Raw genomic sequence first — 25,576 nt, forward strand, 5'->3', positions numbered from 1 at the left:
AAGAGGGCTGCAAATGGGAAATGCAACACCTTCCATAGGGGTTTACTTTTGAAAGTGATAGGTGCCAAAAGAATTTGTTAGCTATAGATATAAGTTATGGTGCTATAACTGTGTTCTTTGTATTGAAGATCACTAGGAGAGTAGGATGAAAACAGTCAATGCTAATCCAAAGAAACAACAAGCAATACTGGCTTATTGTCTTTAGAAAAACAGTGAAATAAATATTCCCATATACTAACTTTCAGCATGTCTTGAATCTTAAAATCTGGGATTAGTTATTCCTTGTTAATGCTGGTTTGAATTTATTTAAAATAATGTTTGCTTACTCAGAAATGCCACTCACATGAAACTGAAATTTGGTAGGGGAGTATGTCAGTTTTGTTAAAACTTACTTGGAAAAATCAAAACGAATCATTTTTCACCTTATCGGAATGGAACATTTGGAATTCTGTATGTATTTTCAGAACAAAAATGAATGTTAGCACACTATGAAAGACAAACTGGAACAAACAGTGACTTTTTAATGTTAACAAATTTTCATCGGGTACAAAAAGAAAGTATTTTTAAGATTTCATTCAACTTTCTTTGAAGGTACTCTGAAGACCTTTAATTTTTATGATTATTCATATAAACAAATTTGTCTCGGGTTTAGGAATAAGCCCTTCTAAAGAAGGATAAGCTATTTGCTTAATTAAATCAGTTCTTCCTTTAAACTGTACTCTATTCTGGGTATAGAACTGGAGCTTTTGAGCTTTCAGGAAGTGGAGATGTCCAAGTTCCAGTGGCTACTTCAACACTTTTTAACATTTCTATTATTCTTCCCAATAAGCCTATTTCTCCTGCTCCAGCCTGTTCCTTAAAGAAAAACTCTTTAGATAAAATTATTGAACTATGAAGAATTTAATAAAATCAGCTTCTATCACAGTATCGAAGTGCAACAAAGGGAAAGAAATTTGCCTACAGATGCAAAACAAATTAGTGAAAAAGCCAGGAATGTCTTACTAATTGTCATCTTGGGATGAAATTGTTCCTTAATGACAACCATGACAGGAACTTGCCTTCTAGTGAGCATGTTGCTGAGTAAGGAGATTAGCCATTGCAGAGCCCTCTGATTTAAAATATCAACAAAATTCTTTCAGAAGAGCCAATATACCCTTGGGAGAGGGTATGGAACCAGAGAGCAATGAGGGAGCAGTTTTCCTCTGAACTGTACCAAATGAAGGGGTTTTTAATTAAACTATAGTTCACTGTATTATAATTCTGTTAAGCCAATAGGTTTTGTGAAATTAAAGGAGTTATTCTAAGGTTCTGATTTAACAATTCATCTGCATTTAAATCAGCACTTAATTACATGGTCTGTTTGTTTCAAAATAGAAGGTAAGTGTGTACCTATAGGTAAGTGTATGTCTGCTGATTGATAATGGACTTGCACATGTGCTCAAATTCTGCAATGAAATGAGGTTTAGGTCTATGCAGAGATGTTGTAATTTGGTCTTTTTTGTTCTGGGTGTGTTATGACAATACCCACAAATTGCCAGGATATGAGTGCATGGGTCACTTTTTTTTTTGTTTTTTTTGGCTGGGCAGCTCTATGTGTTTTTAATCACAGTGGCCTAAGGGAGGAGGTGGAAAGGGTCTAGAGTACAAGCAGCCCTTATTTTTTCATTTCATAATCTGTTCTTTCCGTCTGACCATATCAGTCATTTGCACAGCCTTGTGAGAGGCTTAGGCTGTCTCTAGCTTAGTAAGAGCAAAGAATGAAACTTAGCTGGGGGAGTAGGAAAATAGTGGTTATATCCTGCACAGTAGAAGGCTGTATCCACCGCCACCTCAGTGGCAGAAGTCGTGTGGGATGGTATGTTTTTCCCTGAATCAGTCAATGTTGCAGTATGAACCCAGGAGCACTGAAGGGAATGGAAGGCTCCCTGTTGTCATAAATGGGTTTTGAACCAGGCCTTTAAACGGCAACTCCAGTATCAGCAAGGGCAGCCTTGCCACTGATTCTGTATAACTCTGCTGATAAGAGAGATGTCATGCAGGGGGTAAATGTAGGCAGCTTGAGTTCTATGATTGTGCATGCCTATGTATGGTTGCTTGCAGTATTAGGGTTGGTCAGTCCGCCTAAGTACACTCTTCTGAAAGCGTAGTGGTTTATGATGCTCCCTTCTCTGGTATTGGTTTGGCTTTATAATTGGCAATTTGTTTGGCCATTTATTCTGGAACTGATTGCATTTCTGAATGAAATGATCAGTATGTGTAGTTTTAATTCATTTACACCTCAAAAACCTAGGTCCAGATTTCTTTTCCCTGCAACTATCATCCAAAAAGTAAGGAATGCTATGTAGGGCAAAGTGTGACAATGAACTCTGGGGACATTGCTGATTCAGCTTCTGGGGTAAATGGGCTGGAGAGAAGAAGGGACTGTTGTTACAGAGCTCCAGGTGTGGCATGAATCTCTTAATTGTACTTGGATGACAACAAAATTATTACCATTTTCCTGGAATATCTCAGGAATTATTCCCCTTTTCACTACAGCTATCTCTAAAACACAAGGAATTATATGTATCAAGGTCTAAACTTTTTAGGGCTGTATTACCAGAATTGATTTTGGGTGGGTGGGTGTGACCGGGTTTTTTGTTTGTTTTGTTTGTTTGTTTTGTTTTTTTCTTTTTTTTTAGAAACCCTTTGAGGACACCTGCATCTTCTAGGACTGATGTTCAGGAGTGCCAAGCATGCAGAGCTCCTGTAAATTGTCTGAGCCTGTGCATGGTTGTCACTTCTGCAAACTGAGGCTCTAGTGTCTCAAACTGGACAGAAGGTTCTATAGTTTTGGGTTACATATCAAAAGAAGCTGCCTAAACATCAGTTTTGAAAAATATAACCTATGAATAGAGTTTGCTTTCTATTCCCACTTCCAGAAGAATTTGTTTTGTGGACACGCTCTGCTTGTGACTTATACAATGTTTTCTAAGACTAAATCTATTACGTGAAGGATTCAAAAATTGAGATGGGCAATTCTAGACAGCATGATTTGCTGAAAGATTACCTCACAGTAAAGCAAAGTTGCCTTGTTGAAAGCAGGTAATGAAAACTTGTACCTATCATTCTGGATCTCCTCTTTCAAGTAATAGAACATTTCCTCAAACTGAATCGGGTGTTTTTATATTTCAGTACCTGCCAAAAGGGGTGGGTTTGGCTGCAAAGGGAAAACAGGAAATGGCTTGAAAATTAATAAAGCTTGCAGAAAACAGTTTTTATGCTTCTGACCAAATATTGCAGGGCCCACAGCTTCCCCCAGGGTACAGCAACAGGAAATTTGGCAACAGAGAGAGACAGTATCTTTTTAGTTACAGTGCAGATTTGCAAAAGATATCATCAAATTGAATGCTTAATTTACACTTTTTGAAAAGTGAAAGAGTAGGAAGGGAAAATATGGGTTTACTTTCTGTGTACTGGAGATGTTGTAAGCTAAGATTTCACTTGTACTGGAGATGGTTTTGTGGAAAGAGAAATTCTAGCAGCACATGGAGCTGCACATTCATGGAAAATTCTGTAATAAGCAGGCAGAAGCCAGGACATTTGAATCTGTCACCATGCTACAATCTCTGACAACTTGTGAGACTTTGTGGGATGGTAGAGGGGTAATTTGGATGTTCCTCTCTCAAGAGATGAGACATTTATTTGTGTGGCCTTTTTATATGTGTGTATATAGAGAGAAGTCATCTGTATATGTACATGCACATACTTAGATGTACATAGTAGAATTTAAACTGAGAGTATGGATGATTATGTTCCCATCTTATGGGGTTATTTACATGGAAGTAATTCTTAGAAGGCTTTTGCAGAACTACAGGCCCTTGTCCTCAGAAATGGCTTTTACCTTCCCTTATTCACATATTCTTGAAGTTCATCCTATCTCTTTCATTGATTTGCATAGGCCTTAAATAGCCGTGGCTTTGTGGTAGCTTTTGGGTTTGAGTCACTGTGCTTTTAGTTTCTCGTTTCTGGAAATGCATTTGGTATGTATTCTCATATCTTGCATTTTAGCCTCTAGCTTTTAAAATGGCAATCCAGAAGCTTTTCATTGGGCAGGTGTCAGGGAATGGGAGAACTGGAGGATGCTGCTTTCACCCTATTTGTGTTTCAGGCAAGCTTTCCTGACTGACAGGGACACCACTTTTGATGTGAAGTCAGACTTCCAGCTGATATAAGACAGAAGAATAATTCACTGTTTGAAAAGTAAAATGTGTCCTATGGGAAGGGATTGGTATTAGTGTTGACAAATACTAATATTCATATATGCAGCTATTTCTAAGATAAGCAGCTATAAATCAAATCCTGTTCCGTGACCATCTGTGCTCCTGACTGTAAAATATTATATGCACAGATGTGTGAGCAACCCTAGCTGTCAGATGCAGAGAAGAGAGATAATTGAGTCGGAAAATTGCAACAATGCTTGAAGTTAGAGATCTTAAGCTAGAGTAGTAATGATATTTATCAGCCAGTTTTAGAGATGGGGCTAGATTTTCAGCTGATATAACTCAGTTTCACCAGAATCAATATATACCAGTGTTCAAAAACCAGTGCTCCAATCTATGGGGCATCGAGGCAACCTAAAATATTTTATGATCTGACAAACGAGCACACACTGAGCCAGTGTCTCAGGGCTATACAACAGGCTGATGGAGAGAGCAATTCTGAAGCAGGCAGGTCCCATCCTAGCAAGGAAATCCAGATGTATTGAGTTGACTCTCAAAATAAACTAGTACTCAAGGGAAAAGAAGTAAGCATCTACACTTGCAATAGTTTAATTCGAGATTTATGGGCGATTGTTCTTTGTACAAGCTGCTTTTCTCCATGATGCCATTTCAGTCAGTCCTGAAAAGACTTGATTAAGATGGGCTGGGAGAGGGAAAGGTTGGAGAGGGCTACACAGTAGTTTTATGTAAGACCAAGTTGGTCTATGTAAAATGTCAAGATTTCTCTATGATGTTTCAAAGTCTGTGATTTGATGTTGAAGTGACTTTTATTTCCTGCTTTTATCATTTCAAAATTGAAATTATTTTTGTTCGTACTGTAAAGCTCTTCATTAGAAGCAGATTAATTGGAGCTCTTTAACACAAAAGCATGAATTAAAATCTTTGAGTAACACCATTGCCTACCTGAAGCAAAATACCTATGTGAAGGGAGTAAGACAGATTTGGTAGATAGTCTATACAGCCTTTCCCAAGAGGATATGTGTGTTGGTTGTTTATAAAAGACCTCTGGAGCAGAGCTTCTCAGCTGCTTTCTCAATAAAGCTTTCTCCTGAGAGAGTGAAGTTCTCTGGGGGCACAGTCCTGAAAACATAAATTTCATGGAATGCAACAGGTTACATACAGTGTAAGAGCTGGTGTAGGGAGTGGGCATGCTCCTGAGGACACGGGTTGGGGTTTCTGTCATTAAGTACCTTACCCAGAAAAAGTCTTTCCAAAGTCTGCCAGCAGTTGTCTCTACGTGACATACAATGGAGTGACTCACAGTTAAATATGGAATGCCCACTCTTTACTACTTTTAAACCTGTGGATGACCACCATGTATTTAACAAAAAATTATAAGGTTGACGTAAGTTTTCTTAGGTCAGTAGTGTTCTTTTAACTAGAACAGTTATATAAGGAAAGCAACACAGCAATGGAGCCAAAAGGGGGGAAAAACACACACGTACTGTGTACTCAGTCTCTCATTTATTACAGAATGGTTCTATGAGTTTGTTTCTTAATACTTTCAAAGACTTTCACTGCTTTTATAGTGAGTTTATACAGATAAAGCAAACGCCTGTCATTAGGATTTTACGTGTCCTATTTTTTTTGAATACACATTGTGTTAGTGTGCTGAAACTGCACCAAGAAAAGTTGCAATCCTGACAATGTGGCTGAGATCACACCTGCTTGGAATTCAAGCAGAACCCAGCACAATCCCTGTACTATTTGAAGCCATACTGTGTCCTAGCAGCCAGGCCATCAATTGTCTGGGCATCTTCAGCGTGGGGCAGGATTCGCCTGTGTTTACAAGGAGATGGACGGACTAAGGCACACACAGCGTATGGGTGCAGCCTGTTTTTCTGTAAATGAGTAATTGTCTCTTTGAATAAGTTTGTGTGTATTTTAGAATAAATGAAATGCACATGGATGAATAAATGAGAAATATTACCCCCATTAAGTTCCATGACAGAATTCCTGTTTCAACTTTGATTTTAGGGAGGAATCACATATAAAAGAATGTGGTTTCTTTTCCTTTCTGTATACAAAGCGTGTTCCCAAGAATAAGCAGCTTCATGAAGGAATTGCGGAGATGAACAAAAGCTGGTGGAAAGAATAGTTTGTGTTTCAAATGGGGGGAGGGCAGGCGGGGACAGAAAAGCAGGATGATTGTGGGGATGGATACTTATGAATGTGGGGAAGGAGTGAGTGCAAAGTGATGTTCTCCAGTGGCCATTCCTGACTGTGCCATATTTCGTATAACTGGGATTTATCTGCAAATAATATAAATGAATAAACAGAAAGAGACCATCTACATAGTACTCTGCAGCCACCAGGGGGAGTGATACGTTCACAGGTACTGTTTTGTTTAAAATTCACTCACTGCAGGGCTGGATTTCACCACTTCCCTAGTCCCGGTGAGGAAATGGAGTAGAGAAATATGCTCCAGACAAGTAAGGTTTTGGGCTACAGTTTTTTTGCCACATCTTCAAGCAGCAGCATGTTTTTCCACCCTGGCTACATGTCCAAATGGGTATGAAAAGACATGCTTCAGTGAAGAGTTTGCTGAGAGAAATAAGGCATAGTGATCTTTCAACAGTAGAAACCACGGGTTTTCTTGAAATGACAGCCCTTGTGGTAACCCCAGCTCACCTTCTGACTGGCAACCAAATTCAACAAATAGCAGCAATTTGAAGAATTTTATTAAGGGGCAAAGGGTACCTCAAATGAAAATGAAGCCAAGCACTGAAATCAGGGCAGGAATCATGGATGTTTCAGCTGTTGCAAAATCTGAATTAATTCACATATTATTCCACTGACACGTAACTGAATCGGGTACTGTAATCTCTTAAAATGAAATGCTATACCACTGAATTTAATAAAGAGTCTCAGCTGCAACTGCTAGTGCTTTGTCTAGCAGAAATACTAGACTAATAGCATGGCTTTACAAATATTTTTTGCCAAATGTTTATAATATTGGATTGTTTTCCTGAAAAATAAAGTGAATAACTATCATAGCAAGGGAAACAAGAACAATAGAGGACACCAAAAAAAATCTAATGAACATTCATCATAATTAAAACTGTTATTAGATTCAGGGCTTGATTATTCTCTGAACTACACTATAAATCATTTATGTCTGGATAAAATGAAATGATGACTTGAGAATGTGTAGAGGGGTGGAGTCCCAGTCTGAGTTTAGAAGGTGGACGTAGAGGAATGTGATTAAACTGGAATTCACAAAGATAGACCTTATCTTTGCATTACTCAGACCATTGCATGAGATCACTTTTTGTGATATTAGCTTGTCAGGGGAGAGGGAGAGAAGGGAAGGCAGTCCAAATGCAGGATTTTCCTATCTAAGGGGTAAGTTAATTCATGCTTTAAATTAGGAAATAAATGTTTTATGCTTTGCTCTGTATTTGCAAGACCTGTCTTGCATAAACTAATTCTAGGACACAAAGGAGAATGAGATAGTTGCTCTCTTGGAGGCCTGCTCACCACTTTAATAGCCCCAAGCCATCTACTTGTGTCTTCGGATCAAGGCACTATTGTATTGTTAAAATATAAATATTTAAAAGCCCATGCCTTTTAGAATGGTAATGCTGAAAGCTTTTGAGGTGACTGTCATCTGACTTTCAAGCTCCATCCTGTTGCTGCTTCTAGTTATTTCCATATGAAACAGTGGGGAAACTGAGGCACTGAGTGCTGTAGTGACTTTTCCAAGGTTACACAGAAGATCAGGAGTGGAAGGAAGTATTGCAGATTCTCCCTCCAGTGCCAACACTGTCTCTATTCCATAAATTATTTCATTAAATGTAAGTAATGAATTAAGAGGGTGTCCTGGTTTCAGCTGGGATGTAGTTAGCTGTCTTCCTAGTAGCTGGTACAGCGCTGTGTTTGGAGTTCAGTATGTGAAGAATGTTGATAACACTGATGTTTTCAGTTGTTGCTCAGTAGTGTTTCGACTATAGTCAAGGATTTTTCAGCTTCTCATGCCCAGCCGGGGCACCTGACCCAAACTGGCCAACAGTGTATTCCATACCATGGGACGTCCCATCTAGTTTAGGAACTGGGAAGTGGGGGGGCAGGGATTCGCCGCTCGGGGACTGGCTGGGTGTCAGTCGGCGGGTGGTGAGCAATTGCCCTGCGCATCATTTGTACATTCCAATCCTTTTATTACTACTGTTGTCATTTTATTAGTGTTATCATTATCATTATTAGTTTCTTCTTTTCTGTTCTATTAAATCATTCTTATCTCAACCCAGGAGTTTTACTTCTTTTCCTGATTTTCTCCCCCATCCCACTGGATGGGGGGGGAGTGAGTGAGCGGCTGCGTGGTGCTTAGTTGCTGGCTGGGGTTAAACCACGACAGAGGGTTTTTTCTTTATTGGAATGTTAGTATCTTTTTGGTTTCACTGCAGGAAACTGAATTAGAGGTCCATGATTCATGTATTTGTAGGCATAGGCAGCTGTACACCAAGTACAATACAAAGAATATTAACAATTTTAATCGCCTGCAGGCACTATTGATAATACAGCATCTTTCGTAGCAAAGAAGATTACTCCTAAAATAAGGGATTTAGAGCCATATATCTTATACCCTGTATAGCTTGTAAGTCTTACAGCAGTTTTATCCTTTCCCCTGTTTAAAAAAGGAAAACTGAGGCCCTGAGGTGTTACATTGTATGTGTGGGTTAAGGTAAAATGCTGGGTTTTACATGGCTTTTTTTGCAATAGAACATGTATCCAGGGAGTCTGATCTGTACTTTATTAACGTGCATAATATTTATGTTGCATAAAACTGTGTGCACATAAGTCTTCCAGAAAGATCATCAGGAATTATGGAGCTCTATTCTTGGCTCAGCAGCTGTGACCCTGCATCCTTCTGCTTTTACCCTGTGTCACTTAAGGTAATAATGATGTGCCACAAGGCAGTGGACAGACCAGACAGTACTTTTTAAAAATAACAATAAGGTGTCTGCTCTACTGAGTGATGCCCAGTAGCCATGTTATCAGTGACAATATTTCAGCATACTATATTTTCTGAAAACTGACAAGTCTAAAAGCAAGCTAAAAATCATTAGGGCTTTCCCAAACACTTGCATTAACTAATCCTTTATGGGACGTTTTGGGGGGTTTTTTAGCATCAAAAGTGCATCTAGAATGATTCATCTTATTCTAAAGCTAGTCATTAAAATCCTTCTCAGTGGTACAACTTGTAACTAGATTCCTTTGGCTATCCCACGGAATAGCGTGTGATACCTGGTTGGAATAGTAGCCAGAGGACATGCTCTTCTGGATAACATGTGACTTCTTATGTCATTTTGGTGAAAAGAAAGGTCCCACTTTTAGGGATCCAACAATAGCAATATAACAAAAAGTGATTTTAAACTAAGTGCCCCTCCCACCACCATCAAAATCTTTCATTGTCAGTAACTCCAAACACTCCAGAGTTGTTTCTTGGTGGGTAACTTTTATGGAGGATTGCACGGGGTGCCACATCAATGCCTTGACAGCTATTCCATGCCTGTGTCCACGATAGTCACATAAATGCTTTGACGCAGATATAGTACTGTCTGTGGTAGCTTTGAATAACTAGACTGCTTCTGCACCTACTAAGAAGTTAACTTCAAACCATCTTCCTTAAAACAAATAAAACCTTCTTGTTTAAGGAAGAGCAAGAAGATAGACTTGTATTTGCAGGAAAAGCAAATAAAGTGTTTATAAGGTAAAATCTGTTTCAGAAGAAGCCACACATACAATTTTAGCAAGTGTTTGCCTAGCATCGGTAGAAGGAACTAAGTAATTTGTATAAGTGTCTGTGTCAAGAAATAAATGGAAGCCTTGCATTATATGTTTAGATGAGACATTTCTGACCAGAAGTTACAGGAGGTGACTTTTTGGAAAACTCGGAAGATGATAACCTACTGAGGAATATCATAGAGAAAATGTGAGAATTAACAAATTAAATCCCTGGTTAAAAAACTGAAAACACTTTCTAAAAAGAAAACAGAAATTAGCGGTTAAAATTAATTTCCAATTTTAGTTTTTTGTTGATAGTGTTTTGTTGGACATTTTTGGCTTCTCTATTTTTAGTCTGCAGCCATTCCACGATCCCTAAAAAAGTCTTTTTGCTTACAGCACAGCCTGAGAAAATGGAGAGTATAGTACATTCCACGTGTTACCATGTGAACAATATTTTTACCATATTCATCTCCTGTGCCATTAACTTACTGAAAAATTTACAAAAGCCTGAAGCAAACATACTTTTTCTTCTGGGTTCCCTTCAAATTTGAGATTTAAGAGACTTCACTTATTCTATTTTTTGTGAGATTGCTTTATTTCTTATATTACTGAAGAAAAAAAAAAAAAGATGTAGAACCATCCCAGAGATTGTGATGACTGTGAACTACACAGTGCATGCTGCCAGCACTAATGCCCATTAACTTCACTAACATTCCCTAGGGAGGAAATTCTGCATTTTAGCTTCTTTTGGTGATGTTTCTCAGCTTTAGTATCTCTGAAATGAGGCAGCCCCCAACATAGTAGAAGACTGTATAAGCAGATGTATGAAGGAGTTCATCCAAACATTAATTATATATGCAAAACAGGTATACCTCCTGACAAAGGACAGCGAGTTCCCCTTGCGCAATAGCACTGTGTAGTAGTGTGCAACAACTCCTGGATGCTGGAACTGTGCAACCAAGTGCTAAGACAGCCCCACCTCCCAGTACTAAGGGTCCCACTGGAGTTCTAATATTTAAAACTACTACATACCACTGCAGTATCAGCATGTAGGCTGAAAGAAGTTGTGATAAAGAGAGCAGCTGTGCTAGTGATTACTAATGCACCATTCAAAGTGTGACTGTAATAAAATTCTGGAGGTTATGTTTGGTATCACTGAGTACCAGAGAAGTACCCCCAATTCATTGTCGGTGAGGTAAGTAATTTCTGAAACAATTATGAAAGCTAGTCATTGTAATAATTAGCATTGGTTATCACCATGTTTTTGAAAAGCATATCCAGAGGCAGTATTACAAGGCTCCAAACATCTCCCTTTTGGGGATTGCTGCACTCACTGATATAATTTCACCTGACATTTCACCCATCGTATTAACGACGCGAGTGAAATGTCAGAAGGCATTAAGTCAAAACACGCTGCATTCCCTAAGGGACACTATACTTCTGTATAGCCAGAGAAACTTGTAAGAGGATAGAAAAGAGTGAAGACAAGTGAATGACCAGGATCATCTACCACGTACAGGACTGTAGATACTTCAGTTATGCCAAGAGATTGGTAACTATAATGAGTTTCTGTCATCTTGCAAACTTTTTTTGCATACAGTAAAGCGTATGGGCCTTTTCAACATTTACTTCATACTTTAAAGGTAAAAACAAGTCCTTTGCGTCAGAGGATTTCATCCTGTTGGTTCAAGGATCTTTGTCACCATTTTGTTTGGTTTTGTTCTTCATGTGGGTATAAAAGAACCAGGTATTTCTTGACCGTAGAAAGGGAATTTGATTTATTTAACATAGGATTAAAAAGGATGACAGCTCTGTCCACAGAAAGAGCTCTACAGATAAAGTGTAAGGGCCAAATTTTCAGTTGTTTCCGCTAGATTGCCCTCTCTGCACTCTCTGTATTTGATTTTTTCTTTCTTTTTTTTTTTTTAAAGAAGGAACTGTACATACATTCATTCAGATATGGGCACATACACACAAACATACATTTGCACACACTTATTCTGTCAGTTTACTTCCATTTGAACACAGTGCAAGATTTAGTGTTCCTTGTCTTGCCTTAAATCCTAATCTATTGTTTGTTGTCCCTTTGTGCTCCTTAATGTTGTATGGTTCCAGTGCAGAGATGGATGCATTTTTGTGGAGTAATTATTTTGCAGAAAACTAGTTGTTCAAAATTAACCTGTAAAATATGGAATTACACACTTGTGGGAATGGTGCATGTGATTTAATGAGTGTGTGATGCACTTCAAAGGGCAGTTTTCAAGCCCTATCTGGAAATTACAGTCTGATCTTTTAAGCACTTAGTTATATTTTTCATGAACTATTTTTATGGTAAATGGCAACAGAGAAGGGTGTAATAATTATTTCTATGATTTCTACCACTCAACTGATGCTTAGAATTCCCACTGACACAAACATGCTTTCTGCATATTTAAATCCATGAAGTGTATGCAGCAGTAGTCTGTATGGTAGATGGGAGAAGGGAAATAAGCACAAATTATTGTCTTGGTTTTTTTTTTTCTCTCTGCATTAGAAAAAAAATCTAGATCTAGCCTGGTTTTTTTTTTTCCCTGTTGTGACTAGCTTGTACCACATTAAATAAATTAAATTAATACAGCCAAGGAAGGTAGTTTGTAATATCTTTGTGAAATCCCCGTATCAAAGCAAACTGAGGAGTCATTAAAAGACCTTGACCTCCAATTAAATTAGCTGTGCCTTTGTAAATGGAACTGTTTTCTTGCTGGGTGTATATTTGGTATGAATTTGCATAAAATCCTCACAAGTGGAGCATCTTCTTTGGTCTGGAAAAGACATTCAGTGCATTAATATTACAATGTTAATAGGAAAATTAATTCAAGTCCTTTTTTTGTTTGTTTGGGGGTTTTTTGGTTGTTGGGGTTTTTTTGTTTTGTTGTTTTGGTTTTTTTACTCTCTGCTGTACCATGCAGACCCAATGATCTGGAGGGGCTTTATACTCAAAGAATATGTATGTGGTGTTTTTATAAACATTAGCTATCAACTGTTTTAATTGCTGTAATTCTGTTTGCTGTTCATTAGAACAAAGAGGACTCTCCAAAGGGTTTTCTAGGTAGCACAGAGTGCAAATTAAAACTATATACTTCCTACTGAGAGAATACAAATTTGCTTCCCAGATATTTCAGAATAATTTTGGTTTTCCTTCCTTACAGGAAAGGAAAACTTGCCTCCTTCTCACTAGAACATACACCATTTGTAATACTTTACCTTCTGCTCAGCCAGATTGCACAGTGGTGCGTTCAGCCTCTGAATGCTTTGATAAAGTGTTTAGCAGTTGTTCTCTATAGAAGGGCTAGAAAGAATGAGTGTGGAGTGCACGATTTGGAGGAAATCAGTTCCCAAGAGTTATTAGTTTCCTGTCTTTTGAAGCAAATGTGCCATGTTTATAATGGCAATCATGGGTTAAAAATAACAACCTACTTAGCTTTACATCACAGCTGGGTTAAATTTTGTGATATCTTGGGGCTTTGAGAATTTGCTCAAACTTCCTTCTCTGTTTAGCTTCACTGCTTGAAACTTAGGTGCAGGTTGAAACAAGTTTCAGATATGAAAGTTATGTTCAACTCCAACTGCTACTTTAAAGTCACCTTTCATGAATTTTCTTTTACAAATCCTATGTTGGATTTCTTATATGTATTCTTATTTAGAAACTCTGAGCTTCTAAAGAATCTCAGATCTCTGATCTCCCCAAGGTTTTTTCAGATCTTGACAGACCCATTGGTAAATCTGACCAGATAAATAGTGTTTGAGAAGAAACCTGAGACCAGCTTTATTTGTGACTTCATTACATACAAGAGTAGCAGTGGATATACCTGAGCGTATCTCCGTTCAACATCTTAGGAGAACTTTCACTTTTAGTCACCTTTAATTTGTTTTAAAGCTGTGGTAATTCTGGACCAGTATATGAACTATGTAGAGGGCAAGCGGTTGACTACACTGTAGTGGCTGGATACAAACTCCTTCCTGAGGGAAAAAGGAAATATAATTTACACTGTTCCATCTCTTGTGAATGCTTTTAGTGATTGTAAATGGTTTACAATATGATAGTGACCACATGTCTGCGTAAGCCACATTGTCTAGAGCAGATGATGGAAGTCTTTTGATGGGTTTAGGCTGGTCTCATTTGGCTGCTGAACTGCAATGTCTAAAGTTTTCAAATTCAATCATTGCTGCTGCCACATTGATTAATTTTGATATAATTTCCCTCCCAGTGGCATGGCAGCAGCAGTGACAGCAGCAGTGAAGGACTGGGTAGGTGTAATAATACAAGCTTCAGTTCCCTTCACAGTTTCTATCATCCCATAAATGGTAAGACAAAGTAATATACCCTTTTTCTCTTTTGCTTTTTTGGTTCTTCTTAGAGGTAAGATCAGAGGGAAAACTGTCCAAAGGTGCCCCTTGGCTGCATTCATAAAAACATGCCTGATCATAGCAGGGGAAGATTTTTCTCAAAAGAAAAAAGCACTAAAGCCAAAATGGTAAATATCTGAATAAAAATGGGACTTCTGTTCAGAGATGTTGTTTAGCACTTGAGTTCAGTGTTTGATTAATTGATTAATATACTGTTAGTTGTTCAAGTTTGAACATTGGTTCCCATGACACATTGCTAATGTATGGTAATGAGGAGGAAAAGCCTTTGCAATCATTATGTGCACCTGGTACAGCAGCCTCGGACATGACATGTACCTTAACTCAATGAAGCATAAGCCTGGAATAATAACTTCCTTCATGGAAAAATATGCTCAATTAGCTGTTCAAAAATATGAATAAGGATGGACGGTTTTCAATTTCAGTCTCTTGTAAGTAAGGATTTATTGGCTGAGATCTGAATCCTTCATGTGTGTCTGTACTATGATTGCTCTTTCTTTTTTTCTTCCATTACTCAAAGTATTTTGGGAAGTTTTGAGCACTTCTAAGAAGAGGCCTGGAAGTTTCTAAGGGAAAGGTGAAACCCCTGTCGTTTTTCCGCAACGCTATTTCTTACTTCACTAGGCAAGAAAGTGAATGGGTTTTCTGTTAGTTTCCTGCTGCTTGCCATGACTGCAGTGTACTGCAAGCACACTGAAGATCCAGGACCAGTGTGGCTTGTCACTCCCTGTTTTGTTTTAGAGGTTTCTTTTAGTAGTATCCTGAATAGAAAATTAAAAGAATGGAAAGCCAGATCTTTGTTGGTTTAGTCCAAAGCCTGCCTACTGTTGTGCTTATTCAACTCCAGCAACTGGGAGGTATGGAGAGAAATTGTCTTTGCTTCCTTATTCTCCACAAAAGGATTTGACACAAACTCCTCCATAGTTCTTTGATTATGAAATTGTTACCCTGTTTGTTTTACAAGCATGTTTTCAAACCTGCTCTCTCCCTCTTGCCTTAGGGGTCCCTGGAAGCCAGGATCATAGATAAAAGAGCTGATAGTTAAGGTTTGATCTGTGTGGGATCCCATCTGTGTGGAGAGAAGAATATTTGGGGTTTGTTTGACATCAATTTCTAATCGGGAAGCTTGTGCTTTTTCAAAACTATATGAACTAAAATTTAGTACTGGAAGTATTTTTGGATAACAGGTGAGAAAGCTATGAGGGCTTTGCTTGGGAGTACTGAAGAAGTGTATCTTTATTTCTGAGACTACTCACTGGAGCAGTTTTGTATTTTACCATAGTGTCAGTTGAAGACAAAGTCCTGATATGCATTATCTATTGCTATGTGCTTTAAAATTCCTTAAAAAAAAAAAATCCAGCTCCAATAGGTGATTATGATCTAGTGTCCCTGTTACTATAACGAATAGCCAAAAGGTGTAACAGGCTGTGCAGGTATCATGTGATTCAAATGGCAGGAGCAGCAGCATACAATAGGTTTGTAATTTGTCTCCTCTGACTTAGTGCAATCAGGGAATTAGAAGCTTGCTTTGCTCCTTGCATTTGCTTCCCCTCTCAGGTCTATGCATTAGTTAGGCTTGCTCTGCAACACCTCTGCTGTCTTACTGTATGCCTCTCTAAAAATAGCACATAAGAACACCACCTGGATTATATCTTTTATTTTCTTGCATGGAGTGATTGGGTTTTCTTTAATAGGCCACTGGAAGAGGAAGAAGTGAAGCTCAGAGCATAGGTAAACTGTAGGAGTATGGTAAAACTTGGTAATAGCTTACTGGGAGAGACCAGAGTGGTTGTGGAATGACCGCTGTCCTGTAGGGCACAAGAGGGTGCTATGCACTTAGCAGATAGCAGGCTAAACCCCTTATTTAGTAGTACAGGTTACTGTAACTGACTGATGCAAATAAAAAATTAAAGAAGTAAAGCTTTAATATCTTATTAGATAGAAAGCTTTGCAGAATCTCCTTCCTACTATCAAAAATTGCCTGAAATGTCTGGCAAGTGAATGAAGCTTGAAAAAGACTCAAGAGAATTTCTATGCTGTGAGGGAAACAGATGAGGTACAGAAATAAGCAGTAGCTAAGGAATTAATAAAACTGAACAGACAAAATGAAACAGGAAATGTTACACAGAGAAAAACAGGTCAGGAAGAAACTCTCTGAAATCAAAGACAGCAGGAGAAAGGCGTCAAACCATGGCAGGTGGCCTGTGATGGCAGGCACTGCAGCTGGTCTTGCGTAGCTGAAGATCAGTGCTGTTACATGTTGGCAGTGAAACTCTGTTTGCCTGGATGCTGTGGGAGCAGGGCCGATGTTTGACAAACCTACGGGATACCTATCCCAAAATATCCAGAGCCTGATAGTAATCCCTAGTCTCCTGCCAACCCCTTCACAAACGTCTTGGGAAAGCTCCACAGATTCTGCCGAGAAATTGCAAACTGCATATGAGTATGCAGAATAAGCTGTGAAGATAGTGTTGCTTACAGTGCCTCCCCTACAGAGGGCGATATGTAAAGAATACACGAGCAGCTGAGCAAAAGGCAGGTCTGTTTCTTAGAGAAAGGAGTGGTAGTTTTAGCAAGGGCTGGTGGAATTTTTAGTGAAGCTGAGTCCTGTTCCTGCCCCCGCCACTAACGTGTTCTTGGATCTTTCACAAATTGTGCCTTATTGTCTGTAGTCTCCCATCTGTGAAATAGGCATAATAACACTGAGGCATCACTGAAAAGAAAACGACAGAGTCTGAGTCTGTACATTTGATAGAAAAAGGGTGAGTCTGCATAGGAGGATCCATAGGGACCCTTAAGTCCTGTGTATTGATAACTTCATTAGATAGAGCGCTAGATCTTTCTATATAAAGTTATTATTATTACAAGGTCAGTTCTGGCTTCCTGTGTGACCTGAAGCCTTAATTGAATTAGGGGCAGAAAAAGAGTAAATTACAGCAGGAGCAAGTGTTTGCAAGATATGGCCTTAAAAGTTTAAAAAGCATCAATTCTGCATGAGAAGTACCAGTTGCAGTTATTTGTTGATGATGATTCATTGAATCCTGACCACAAGAGTTATTCAGAGGTAGCCTATCAAACTTCCACTTCCTCTGTAATTTAAAGGTATATATTTTGAATAATCACCTCAGGAATTTAATTGGGCTTTGCCCTAGTGATTTATAGAGGTGGCTGTGCCCATTTCTTTCTGGGTGGTGTTTTAAAAGTAATTCAAGACACAAAAGAGCCTGGAGCAGGCTGTGTGTTTATGGGAAGGATCTAGAGGCCGGCTCAAGGTGGTTTAGCTAAAAGACCTATGAATTAGAAACAAGATGTGTTGCAAAATATGAGAGAGGTTTTCAAAGGTATAACCCTTCCTGACATGTTCATTTCCTAACAGCAGTTCACAGAATTGCTGAGGGTGGAATGGACCTGTGGAAATCATATAGTCCAATCCTGCTGCTCAAGCAGAGTCAGAGCAAGTTGCCCAATGCTGTCCACAGCTGGGTTTTGAATCTCTCTGCCACAGCCTTTCTGGGCAACCTGTTCCAGGGTCTGACCACACTCACAGTAAGAAAAGAGGTGTTTTCTTGTGTTCATATGTTTTTTAATCTGTGCCCTGGGCCTCTTTTTCTGTCAGTGGGTGCTATTGACAACAGTCTGGCTCCCTCTTCGTTCCCTCCCAGCAGTTCAGTGTTTCTACAGACTTACTGACAGAGAGGTTGATAATACTGCTTCCATTATTTGAGTTTAAGTGCAGGTATCTTGGGAGGATAGGCTATCTTAGAAGGAAATTTTTGTACCCTGTCCTGGATGAAAAATACTCTGAATTCAGTTATGAAGTATGACCTTAAATCGAGATTACTGGCCTCTCTTTGACCTAGGAATGAGCTTTCCAAAGGTGTTTGAGTTTGTGCTTTAATATTCACATGCACCCAAATACAATCTGTCTCTTTAGAAAAATCTGCCCTAATAGCACAAAGGTGTGGCCCAAGCACTGGAGTCCCATTTCTGTCTGCTTACACAATGTGCATAAAGAGGGAGGGCTGGAGTTAAAAGTTAAGCTTGCAGCTGGCAGAGGACTTGCCTTTCTGGGTGTGGATTTGGGGATGTCAGAAAAACACAGATGCCTTATTGCAAAATCATCTCTGCTGTCCCATGGGAGACAGGCAGATTGATTGTCAAATATTTCAACCCCCTGAAAATGAAGAAAATCTGTTCAGTTTTAACAAGCTGAAGATTTGATCCACAATTTGCACTTTCATGTGGCCCAACCGACATTACCAGTGCCATATTAGAAGGTAGCTGTTTTGGTCATTAAAACAGGAGAGAAAAAAGCCCTCAATTTTGAGACCATATTCCTTCTTGCCACAGTAGGTTATACTTCTTGGTTAAAAGACAATGGCTCATATTTAAATAACATTAACATGCTTGCTCTAAAAGCTGAGAAGGCATCCAGAAACAGCAAAAGTCAGTGTTCCTTTTCTTTGGGCTCCCCACCCCTCTTGCTGCTCTTCTGCTCCCTGTTCTAGAAATGAAAGAGAAAACAGTCCTTAGCAGTCAACCAGGATACTACCCTCACTTGCATTTCTAGAGGGTATTGGTCACCTTGATGTAGGCATATGGGAAGAAACAAAACAACTGATTTCATCAGGGTTTATTACCTGAAGGGCTTTTTAAGCATAAGCTGTTGCTGTCAGAGTCACAGGATCAGGTGTGATTTCCCGTTTGCTGGAATATACAGCAAGTATGCAAACAGGCTCTGAGCTTTTTTTAGCTCACAAAAGCAAGGGAGTCCTTTGAAAGATCCTCCGTTTACCCAATCATCGCTTTCCCTTACACTGTACAGCATTATAATATTCTGACAGTGTAAATCCTCACATTTGCCTCCCTCCCTCTTTCCTTCAGTCACTCTCCCTCCCCCCTCCCAAGACTGCTGCTATCGGATCTGTGATGATATGTGATCTCCTGGATACAATCACACACACACACACAAGTACCAGGCACTGCTGCTCAGCTGAGCAAAATGTCTTTCTCTTAGAAGTGGTGCTCATCACAGCTTTCAAATCCTTGACGATGTTGCCATGCTTTCCTTTCTGCCTTCTGCCTTTTTCTGTCTTTGTCTGCCTGCTTTTCTTACCCGTGGGTCATTTTTGCCCTGCTGTCTGTAGCTGTATGGACTACCACACCATAGATTGCCGGGATCAAGGACTCCCAAGTGTTCCTAATCCATTTCCACTGGATGTACGGAAACTTCTTATAGCTGATAACAACATTCAGGCGATACCAGCTGATTTCTTTATATTTTATGGAGATCTAGTCTATTTGGACTTCAGGAATAACTCCCTGACCTCTTTAGAAGAGGGTACTTTTAGCAGTTCTACCAAACTGGTGTATTTAGACTTAAGCTACAATAATTTAACACAGCTTGATGCTGGGATATTCAAATCAGCAGAAAAACTGATAAAATTGAGCCTTGGAAACAATAACCTGGTGGATGTGGATGAGGCTGCTTTTGAGAACCTGGAACAGCTCCAAGTGTTAGAATTGAATGACAATAACTTACAAAGCCTAAATGTGGCAGCCCTAGAAGCGCTTCCCTCCCTGCGGACTATACGCTTAGAGGGCAACCCTTGGGTCTGTGACTGTGACTTTGCCAATCTTTTCAGCTGGATACAGGACAATGCATCTAAGCTCCAGAAAGGTAAAGCTCAGTGGCTTACAGTGCAGTATGTACGTTTGTGTTGGAGTATGTATGTGTGTCTTGGAGGGAAGGAGGGTTCTTGGTCAAATTGTCTGTGTGCTGCCTGCAGTGACCCAAACTGCATTTTGGTCAAACTGTAATTGCATGCTTTCAATAAACGTGTCCATTAAAATGATGTTGGCTTCACTTTAGCAGCAGGTCCTCTTCCCAGTTACAAAATAGAATTTAAAAATTAAGCCCTAATAATTTTGATTTATAGCCTAAACTTACATAGGCAGTGAAAGAGCCTTTTCAAATTCATTCAGCCCAGAGCTGGTTCTCTTCCAGACTTCATTTTCTCTCTGGTAAACATATTTCCTACAATAAGCCCTTTGAGCAGCTGTGCCAGCTCCTTAGGAAAACTGATTTTTCTCTCATTTTACTGATCAGCTATAAAGCTGCTACAGAAGAGTTAAATCCCCATTTTATGCAACAGCGATTGTCAGCCCTTTCCTGGAAGTATTATGTTGTGATACTCTGTATTTGAACTCTCTTCAGTAGCTTGATTTTGGCTCTTTTCATTAAAATAGCACTGCTTCCAATACTAGAATAAATTGAAATGGCTCTAGAACACCCCAAAATGCAGGATATATAATTCTGGTATTTGGGCCAGTAATTTTCAGAAAAGCATGGAGGGAAAAAAAAAAAGTATTAAGACTGCCATGTGTAGGGAATCCAGACTCTTGCTCCACATTTCCCACCCGACCCCAAAGCCTCTCTTAATCCAGCTTTAGCAGGAGATCATCTCACAGTTCATGCCTCCCAACAAGCACTAGGGCATAAACTCCTGCCACTGAGCCGCCCAGCTGCTCACAGAAGGCTAACTGCTTGGAGAATAAAAACTTTCTACGGGCTACAGAGGTTATACAGGTATTACCTGACATGAAATCACTGGTATTTGGGCTGTGTCTGAGGGGGGATGTCTGTGCAGAAGATGGTGAGAGCTAAAAGGCTGGGGGAGAAGAGCTCAGGAGAATGGGTTGAGATCAAGTAACTGTTTCTTTGAATTCAGACCAAAAAGGAGAAAAACACAGTGAGCCTACAAATTCATAGGTCTTTTCTCTCCTTTCTTGATCATCAGAGTCTGTAGTCAGTTATTTGAGTTCTTCCTATGCTCATGACCTTGGGTAGCATTTTTTTAATATACTCATCTAGGTTGCCCTAAATATTCTTAGCTGTAAAACAACTGTTTTAAGGAAGAAGTCATTTGAGGAAAAAGTGTTAGTTTTTTTCCTGTCTGCCTCAGTGAAACTTTCATCTTGATTCTTTCTAAACCAAACCTGGGCCTGTTCTCCCACCTTCCCTCATACTTTAGCTACTAAAGATTGCTCTATTCAAACCAAGTATTTGCCTGTCTCTCATGCTAAACATCAGTCCACTTTTCCCATGCTTTCCATCACTTTTAATGAACTTCTAGCTCCTTCCCCTTTATCCAGGCTGACTCTATTCAGTTTGAGAGTCTGTCCCAGCCCATCTCTCTTTTCTCTTCCACCCTATCAGTGTTTTAAAGCGTATTTAAACTTATGTCTGGAAATCTCAAGTGATTGAGCTTTCCCATAGTATTGCCAGTGTTCCCCAGTGTCTTGCAAGCTTAGAGATGCTTTCTCACAGCATTTTCTCTCATCCACAGTTGTATTTTCAGCCAAATAGCTAAAAAAATTACTAGCTCATACAGATCTTCCAAACTTTCGGTTAGATTTGATTTGGGAAGACGAGGAAAAGAGCAAATATGCAAATGGTTGGTTTTATCAGACCTGTCCCCCCGACATGGCCTAAGCAAATAATTTGCATTTGTTCCCAGCAGCAATATTCTGTGATATCTTTGCAGCCAGTCATATCAGTGAAATCTAGTGCATGTATGCAGAAAAGCGTGCAAAGTCAGCATTTTCATTGCTTGTTGTGAGCTGCTGACACAAAAATACTGGCTGTCTCCTTCAATATACTAGCAAAACTTTATTCACGAAGGTGAGGGCAAAACTAAACCCAGAAGGGAAAGACTGTCTCAAAGACATTTTAAAACCGTATGGCCACACTTGAGTGCCTTTCAAAACAACTTTTGGAAAGTCAGTGTAAAACTAATTCTGAGATTTATGATTTGATTGCATTTTATATCCAGTTTTCAGTTTTTAATGATGTCACAACATTACACCCATTAGGAGCTAATCACATTAGCATTACTTGTCTGGTTATAGTTGTCCAAAGCCACATTCGCCTGGCTTTTCCTGGGAGGAGTGGGAAGCGCAACTCACTGAAAGATGCAGCATTCAGACTCCCTGGCTTCCTCATGATACTGCTGTAAGGCTGGAGACAGAAGTACTCTTGCAGCAAACACATCAAGATAAGTAGGGCACCAGGCATTATGTCTGGAAATACAGCAAAAGAAAAAGATAGGGATACATTTTCAGGGCCCAAGAAAAGAGCTTAGTTATCTTGGCTGCATGGTTTTCCTTTATAATTCTGCAGCAGCTCAAGTATTTGTATTGCATGGCCTACACGAATTGGAAAGGGCAGGAAGGGAAAAAGGAGTTGGCTGGTGTTTTTCTTCTCTTGGTTCTCTTTAAAAATAAACTGCGATTAGCAGTACAGAATCGTTCCATGACAGATTGGAGTTCCCCAGCCTTTAAATGACAGGCTTTGTAACCAGGGTTTACTGAGAAGGGAAAACAGTGTGGAAGGGTGAATGACAGTAAACTTGCATCAGTGATCTCCAGTTCTTTTATGAAAAGTACAAAGCACTGCAAAGAAACTAAAGGCTCTGTACACTGTTGTGTGTCTTATGCTGGCTTGGGATGCTTCAGAATGGGTTAGACAAGAAGGGATATGCCAAAGCAGAAAAGAAGCACGCTCCAACCAGTCTGTGGAGGAACGAGGATCCAGGGCTGCCATCTGGAAGTGTCACTGTAGCATAGCAGTCCCTCGAGATTCAGAACTGGTAGCAAGAAACGGGAGATAAATGGCTGGGAGAAATGTATTGACAGATAGATTTAGGTTCTGGGCAGTCATTTTGATTCCTCACTTTGAATGGCATTTAAAATCGTTTAATGTGCCCTGTCTGCATGTCTGAGAGAAATCACTGAAACTGTTAACTATTTACTAAGTACAGCTGCTGCTCCACCTTTTAATTTTAGCACTGCAGTACAATGCCATGTTAGTCAAAGCTACCCTTGTTTTTTGCAAAAGAAATACCAAGTTGATTTAAGAATTGGAGTTTTGTCAATATGAACTGAAATCTCAATAATTGATCCTGAAGCTCTCCACCTGTGTAATTAAGGCCTCTGGAGAACTCGGTGATCTGAACAAAAGCCATACTTCAACTCATTAGTTTTGCAAAAGCCGGGTCCATTTTCCTTCTGGCATGCAATCAGAAATAGCTTGTAAAGTTATAACTTATGCTGACCTGTCTGACTAGCTGACTGTAAAGCCTCTTCCCAGCTGAGCTGCCTTTGCACATCTAACTTGTCGCTTCACACAAACAGCTGGGATTTGAATCATTTTACACATCCCAGCATTTATTCATCTAACCTAAATTTCTAAATGAAGGCTTAATTGGCAGTAAGTGAATACTGTCGCATGCCAGATTTGCGGGCAGACTTACTAAAGAAACTGCACTAAAAGTTTTGCAATCAAACTCAGCACTTTAAAACAGCAAACATATTTTTACACTCATAAAAAGTCATTGAAACAAGCACTTCCATCATACTCCAAAACCAAGCCACATTTTTTCCCTCAGATTTGCTTATTAATGGATTAAAAATAAATCAGTGTGTATCATGCAAAGTAGACGAAGGAACTGTGAAGATCAGTGGAATGGTGATAAGTGGAGCATATATATAAGTTGTTCTTTTTCCTAGAGAAGGCAAAATGTTCACTGTGGGTCAAAATGGTTAAATTATAAAACCTACAAAGATTTTCTGTAGAAGGATGTTTGATTTTATAGGCATTTGTTAAGCCTGAGTGGCAGCATGGTGGCCAATGATTTATATAAAGGCTTCCCATTAGGAGGAGCATGGAGATTAAGAATACTGGATAATTATTTGGAAATAGAAAAGTTGTTGTAAGATCTCTGTCTCTTCAAAGAGCTGTAAAAATTTTCATGGAAGGTTTTGCTCCATGGGGGGCATGCAAACTCTCAGAACAAAAAAAATCTTGAAAGAATAAAGGTCTAAGTTGGTCTTAAACATATTATTCAAAAAATTCGAGGAAATCATGTATCTGAGGTACATGCTATTATGTTCTATCCTCTCCTTGCCTATATTTGATCGATCTTCTTGAGTTTTATAAAAAGCGATTGACAAGGCTGAAGTTCTCTAAAGTGAGAATTGAAGAAAGCAGAGGAAGAAAAGTGTTTGGACTCTGGCAGAAGAAATTAAGAAAAATATGAATAAAAGCAAGAGAGGTACTGAATAAAGGGAAGGATGTTTATAGGTTGAGAAATCATTTGGGGACATAATGTTTTGAAATTTTGAATTCAGTGAAGTCTAAGGAGATTTGGCATTCATTTGTTTGAGATCAAGAGTTACCTTTGAGATTTCTTGCATTTTCTGCTTCAATGGGAGCTGGAAATCCTACAAAAATTCATTCAGTAGTTTCTCATATTTGGAAGAGCGTTCTTCTGCTTTCAGAGTTTGTACTGTATCGCATTTTATTTTAGCTAAAAATGCACTTTTCCTTTCTTGCCTCATCTCTCCACCTAACTTTTTTAGTAGTACTGTTTGAAACTCAGAGCTCATCCAGCAAAAGGTTGACACTGGTGTACGTGACCTACAGAACTAAGGGTTGTGAACACTTCCATTTCAGTGTTTAAATACAAATGGCTTTGATAGAATACATTTCTGGTGAAAGGTGCTGTTTAAAAGTAATGCATAGCACTGCAAAAGGCATTTCTTGAAGCCCTCTGAGGATCTCATCTCAACTGGATTCAGATAAAATGCATGTAACAAATACAAGTAGTCTGCAGTGGCTGCATTGAAGTGCTTTGTAGAGATCTCTGTTGCCGTTTTTCACTTTCTGTGAACATGCTTTGGGCAGCTGCGCCCGTGACCTTGTTTACTAATGACTAATGCATTTTTAACATTACTTTTAATTAGAGTTTATTCCTTGGAGTGTGACTGTAGTGTCTCCTTTCTGTCATCTTGCCCTCATTTTGCTTTTTACTTATTTTCTTCTCAGTATCTTTGGGAAAACCTTTTTGGGAAGTTGTGTAGAGATTCTGGGATTACAAGAAATAATCAGTGTCTATGCTTTTTGTGCTAGATGCAATGGTGTTTTCTCAACCTTTTGTGTTTAATACATACTCTATTCCCCACTATCCATTGCAAGAATGAAAAATTTTTCTGCCCTCTATTAAAACAGTATTAGACAGACTTTTAGTGATTTAATGAGAAGGTTTAGACTGAGCATTTTTAGGGGTAGCCTATGTACACTGATTATTTCCAGAAAGACTTGAAAAATTAATTCAGAATTGGCC

General features: G+C 39.1%; 1 protein-coding gene across 2 annotated transcripts in view; it reads left to right on the forward strand.

The window, feature by feature from the left end:
• The window catches only part of LRRC38 (leucine rich repeat containing 38), a 67,940-nt gene that overhangs the window by 34,066 nt on the left and 8,298 nt on the right, over window positions 1-25,576 (forward strand). The window contains exon 1 of one of the 2 annotated variants that reach the window (XM_010577290.1): window positions 19,333-20,070. The exons of the other annotated variant lie outside the window; for it this stretch is intronic. Coding sequence (XP_010575592.1) covers window positions 19,443-20,070 — 628 coding nt within the window. The 5' untranslated portion in view covers window positions 19,333-19,442. Of the gene's footprint in view, window positions 1-19,332; window positions 20,071-25,576 lie in introns of those variants that run through there. 2 annotated transcript variants of the gene reach the window in all.

The sequence above is a fragment of the Haliaeetus leucocephalus genome, unplaced genomic scaffold, assembly GCF_000737465.1.
Source record: "Haliaeetus leucocephalus isolate CR32 unplaced genomic scaffold, Haliaeetus_leucocephalus-4.0 Scaffold556, whole genome shotgun sequence".
NCBI lineage: Eukaryota > Metazoa > Chordata > Aves > Accipitriformes > Accipitridae > Haliaeetus > Haliaeetus leucocephalus.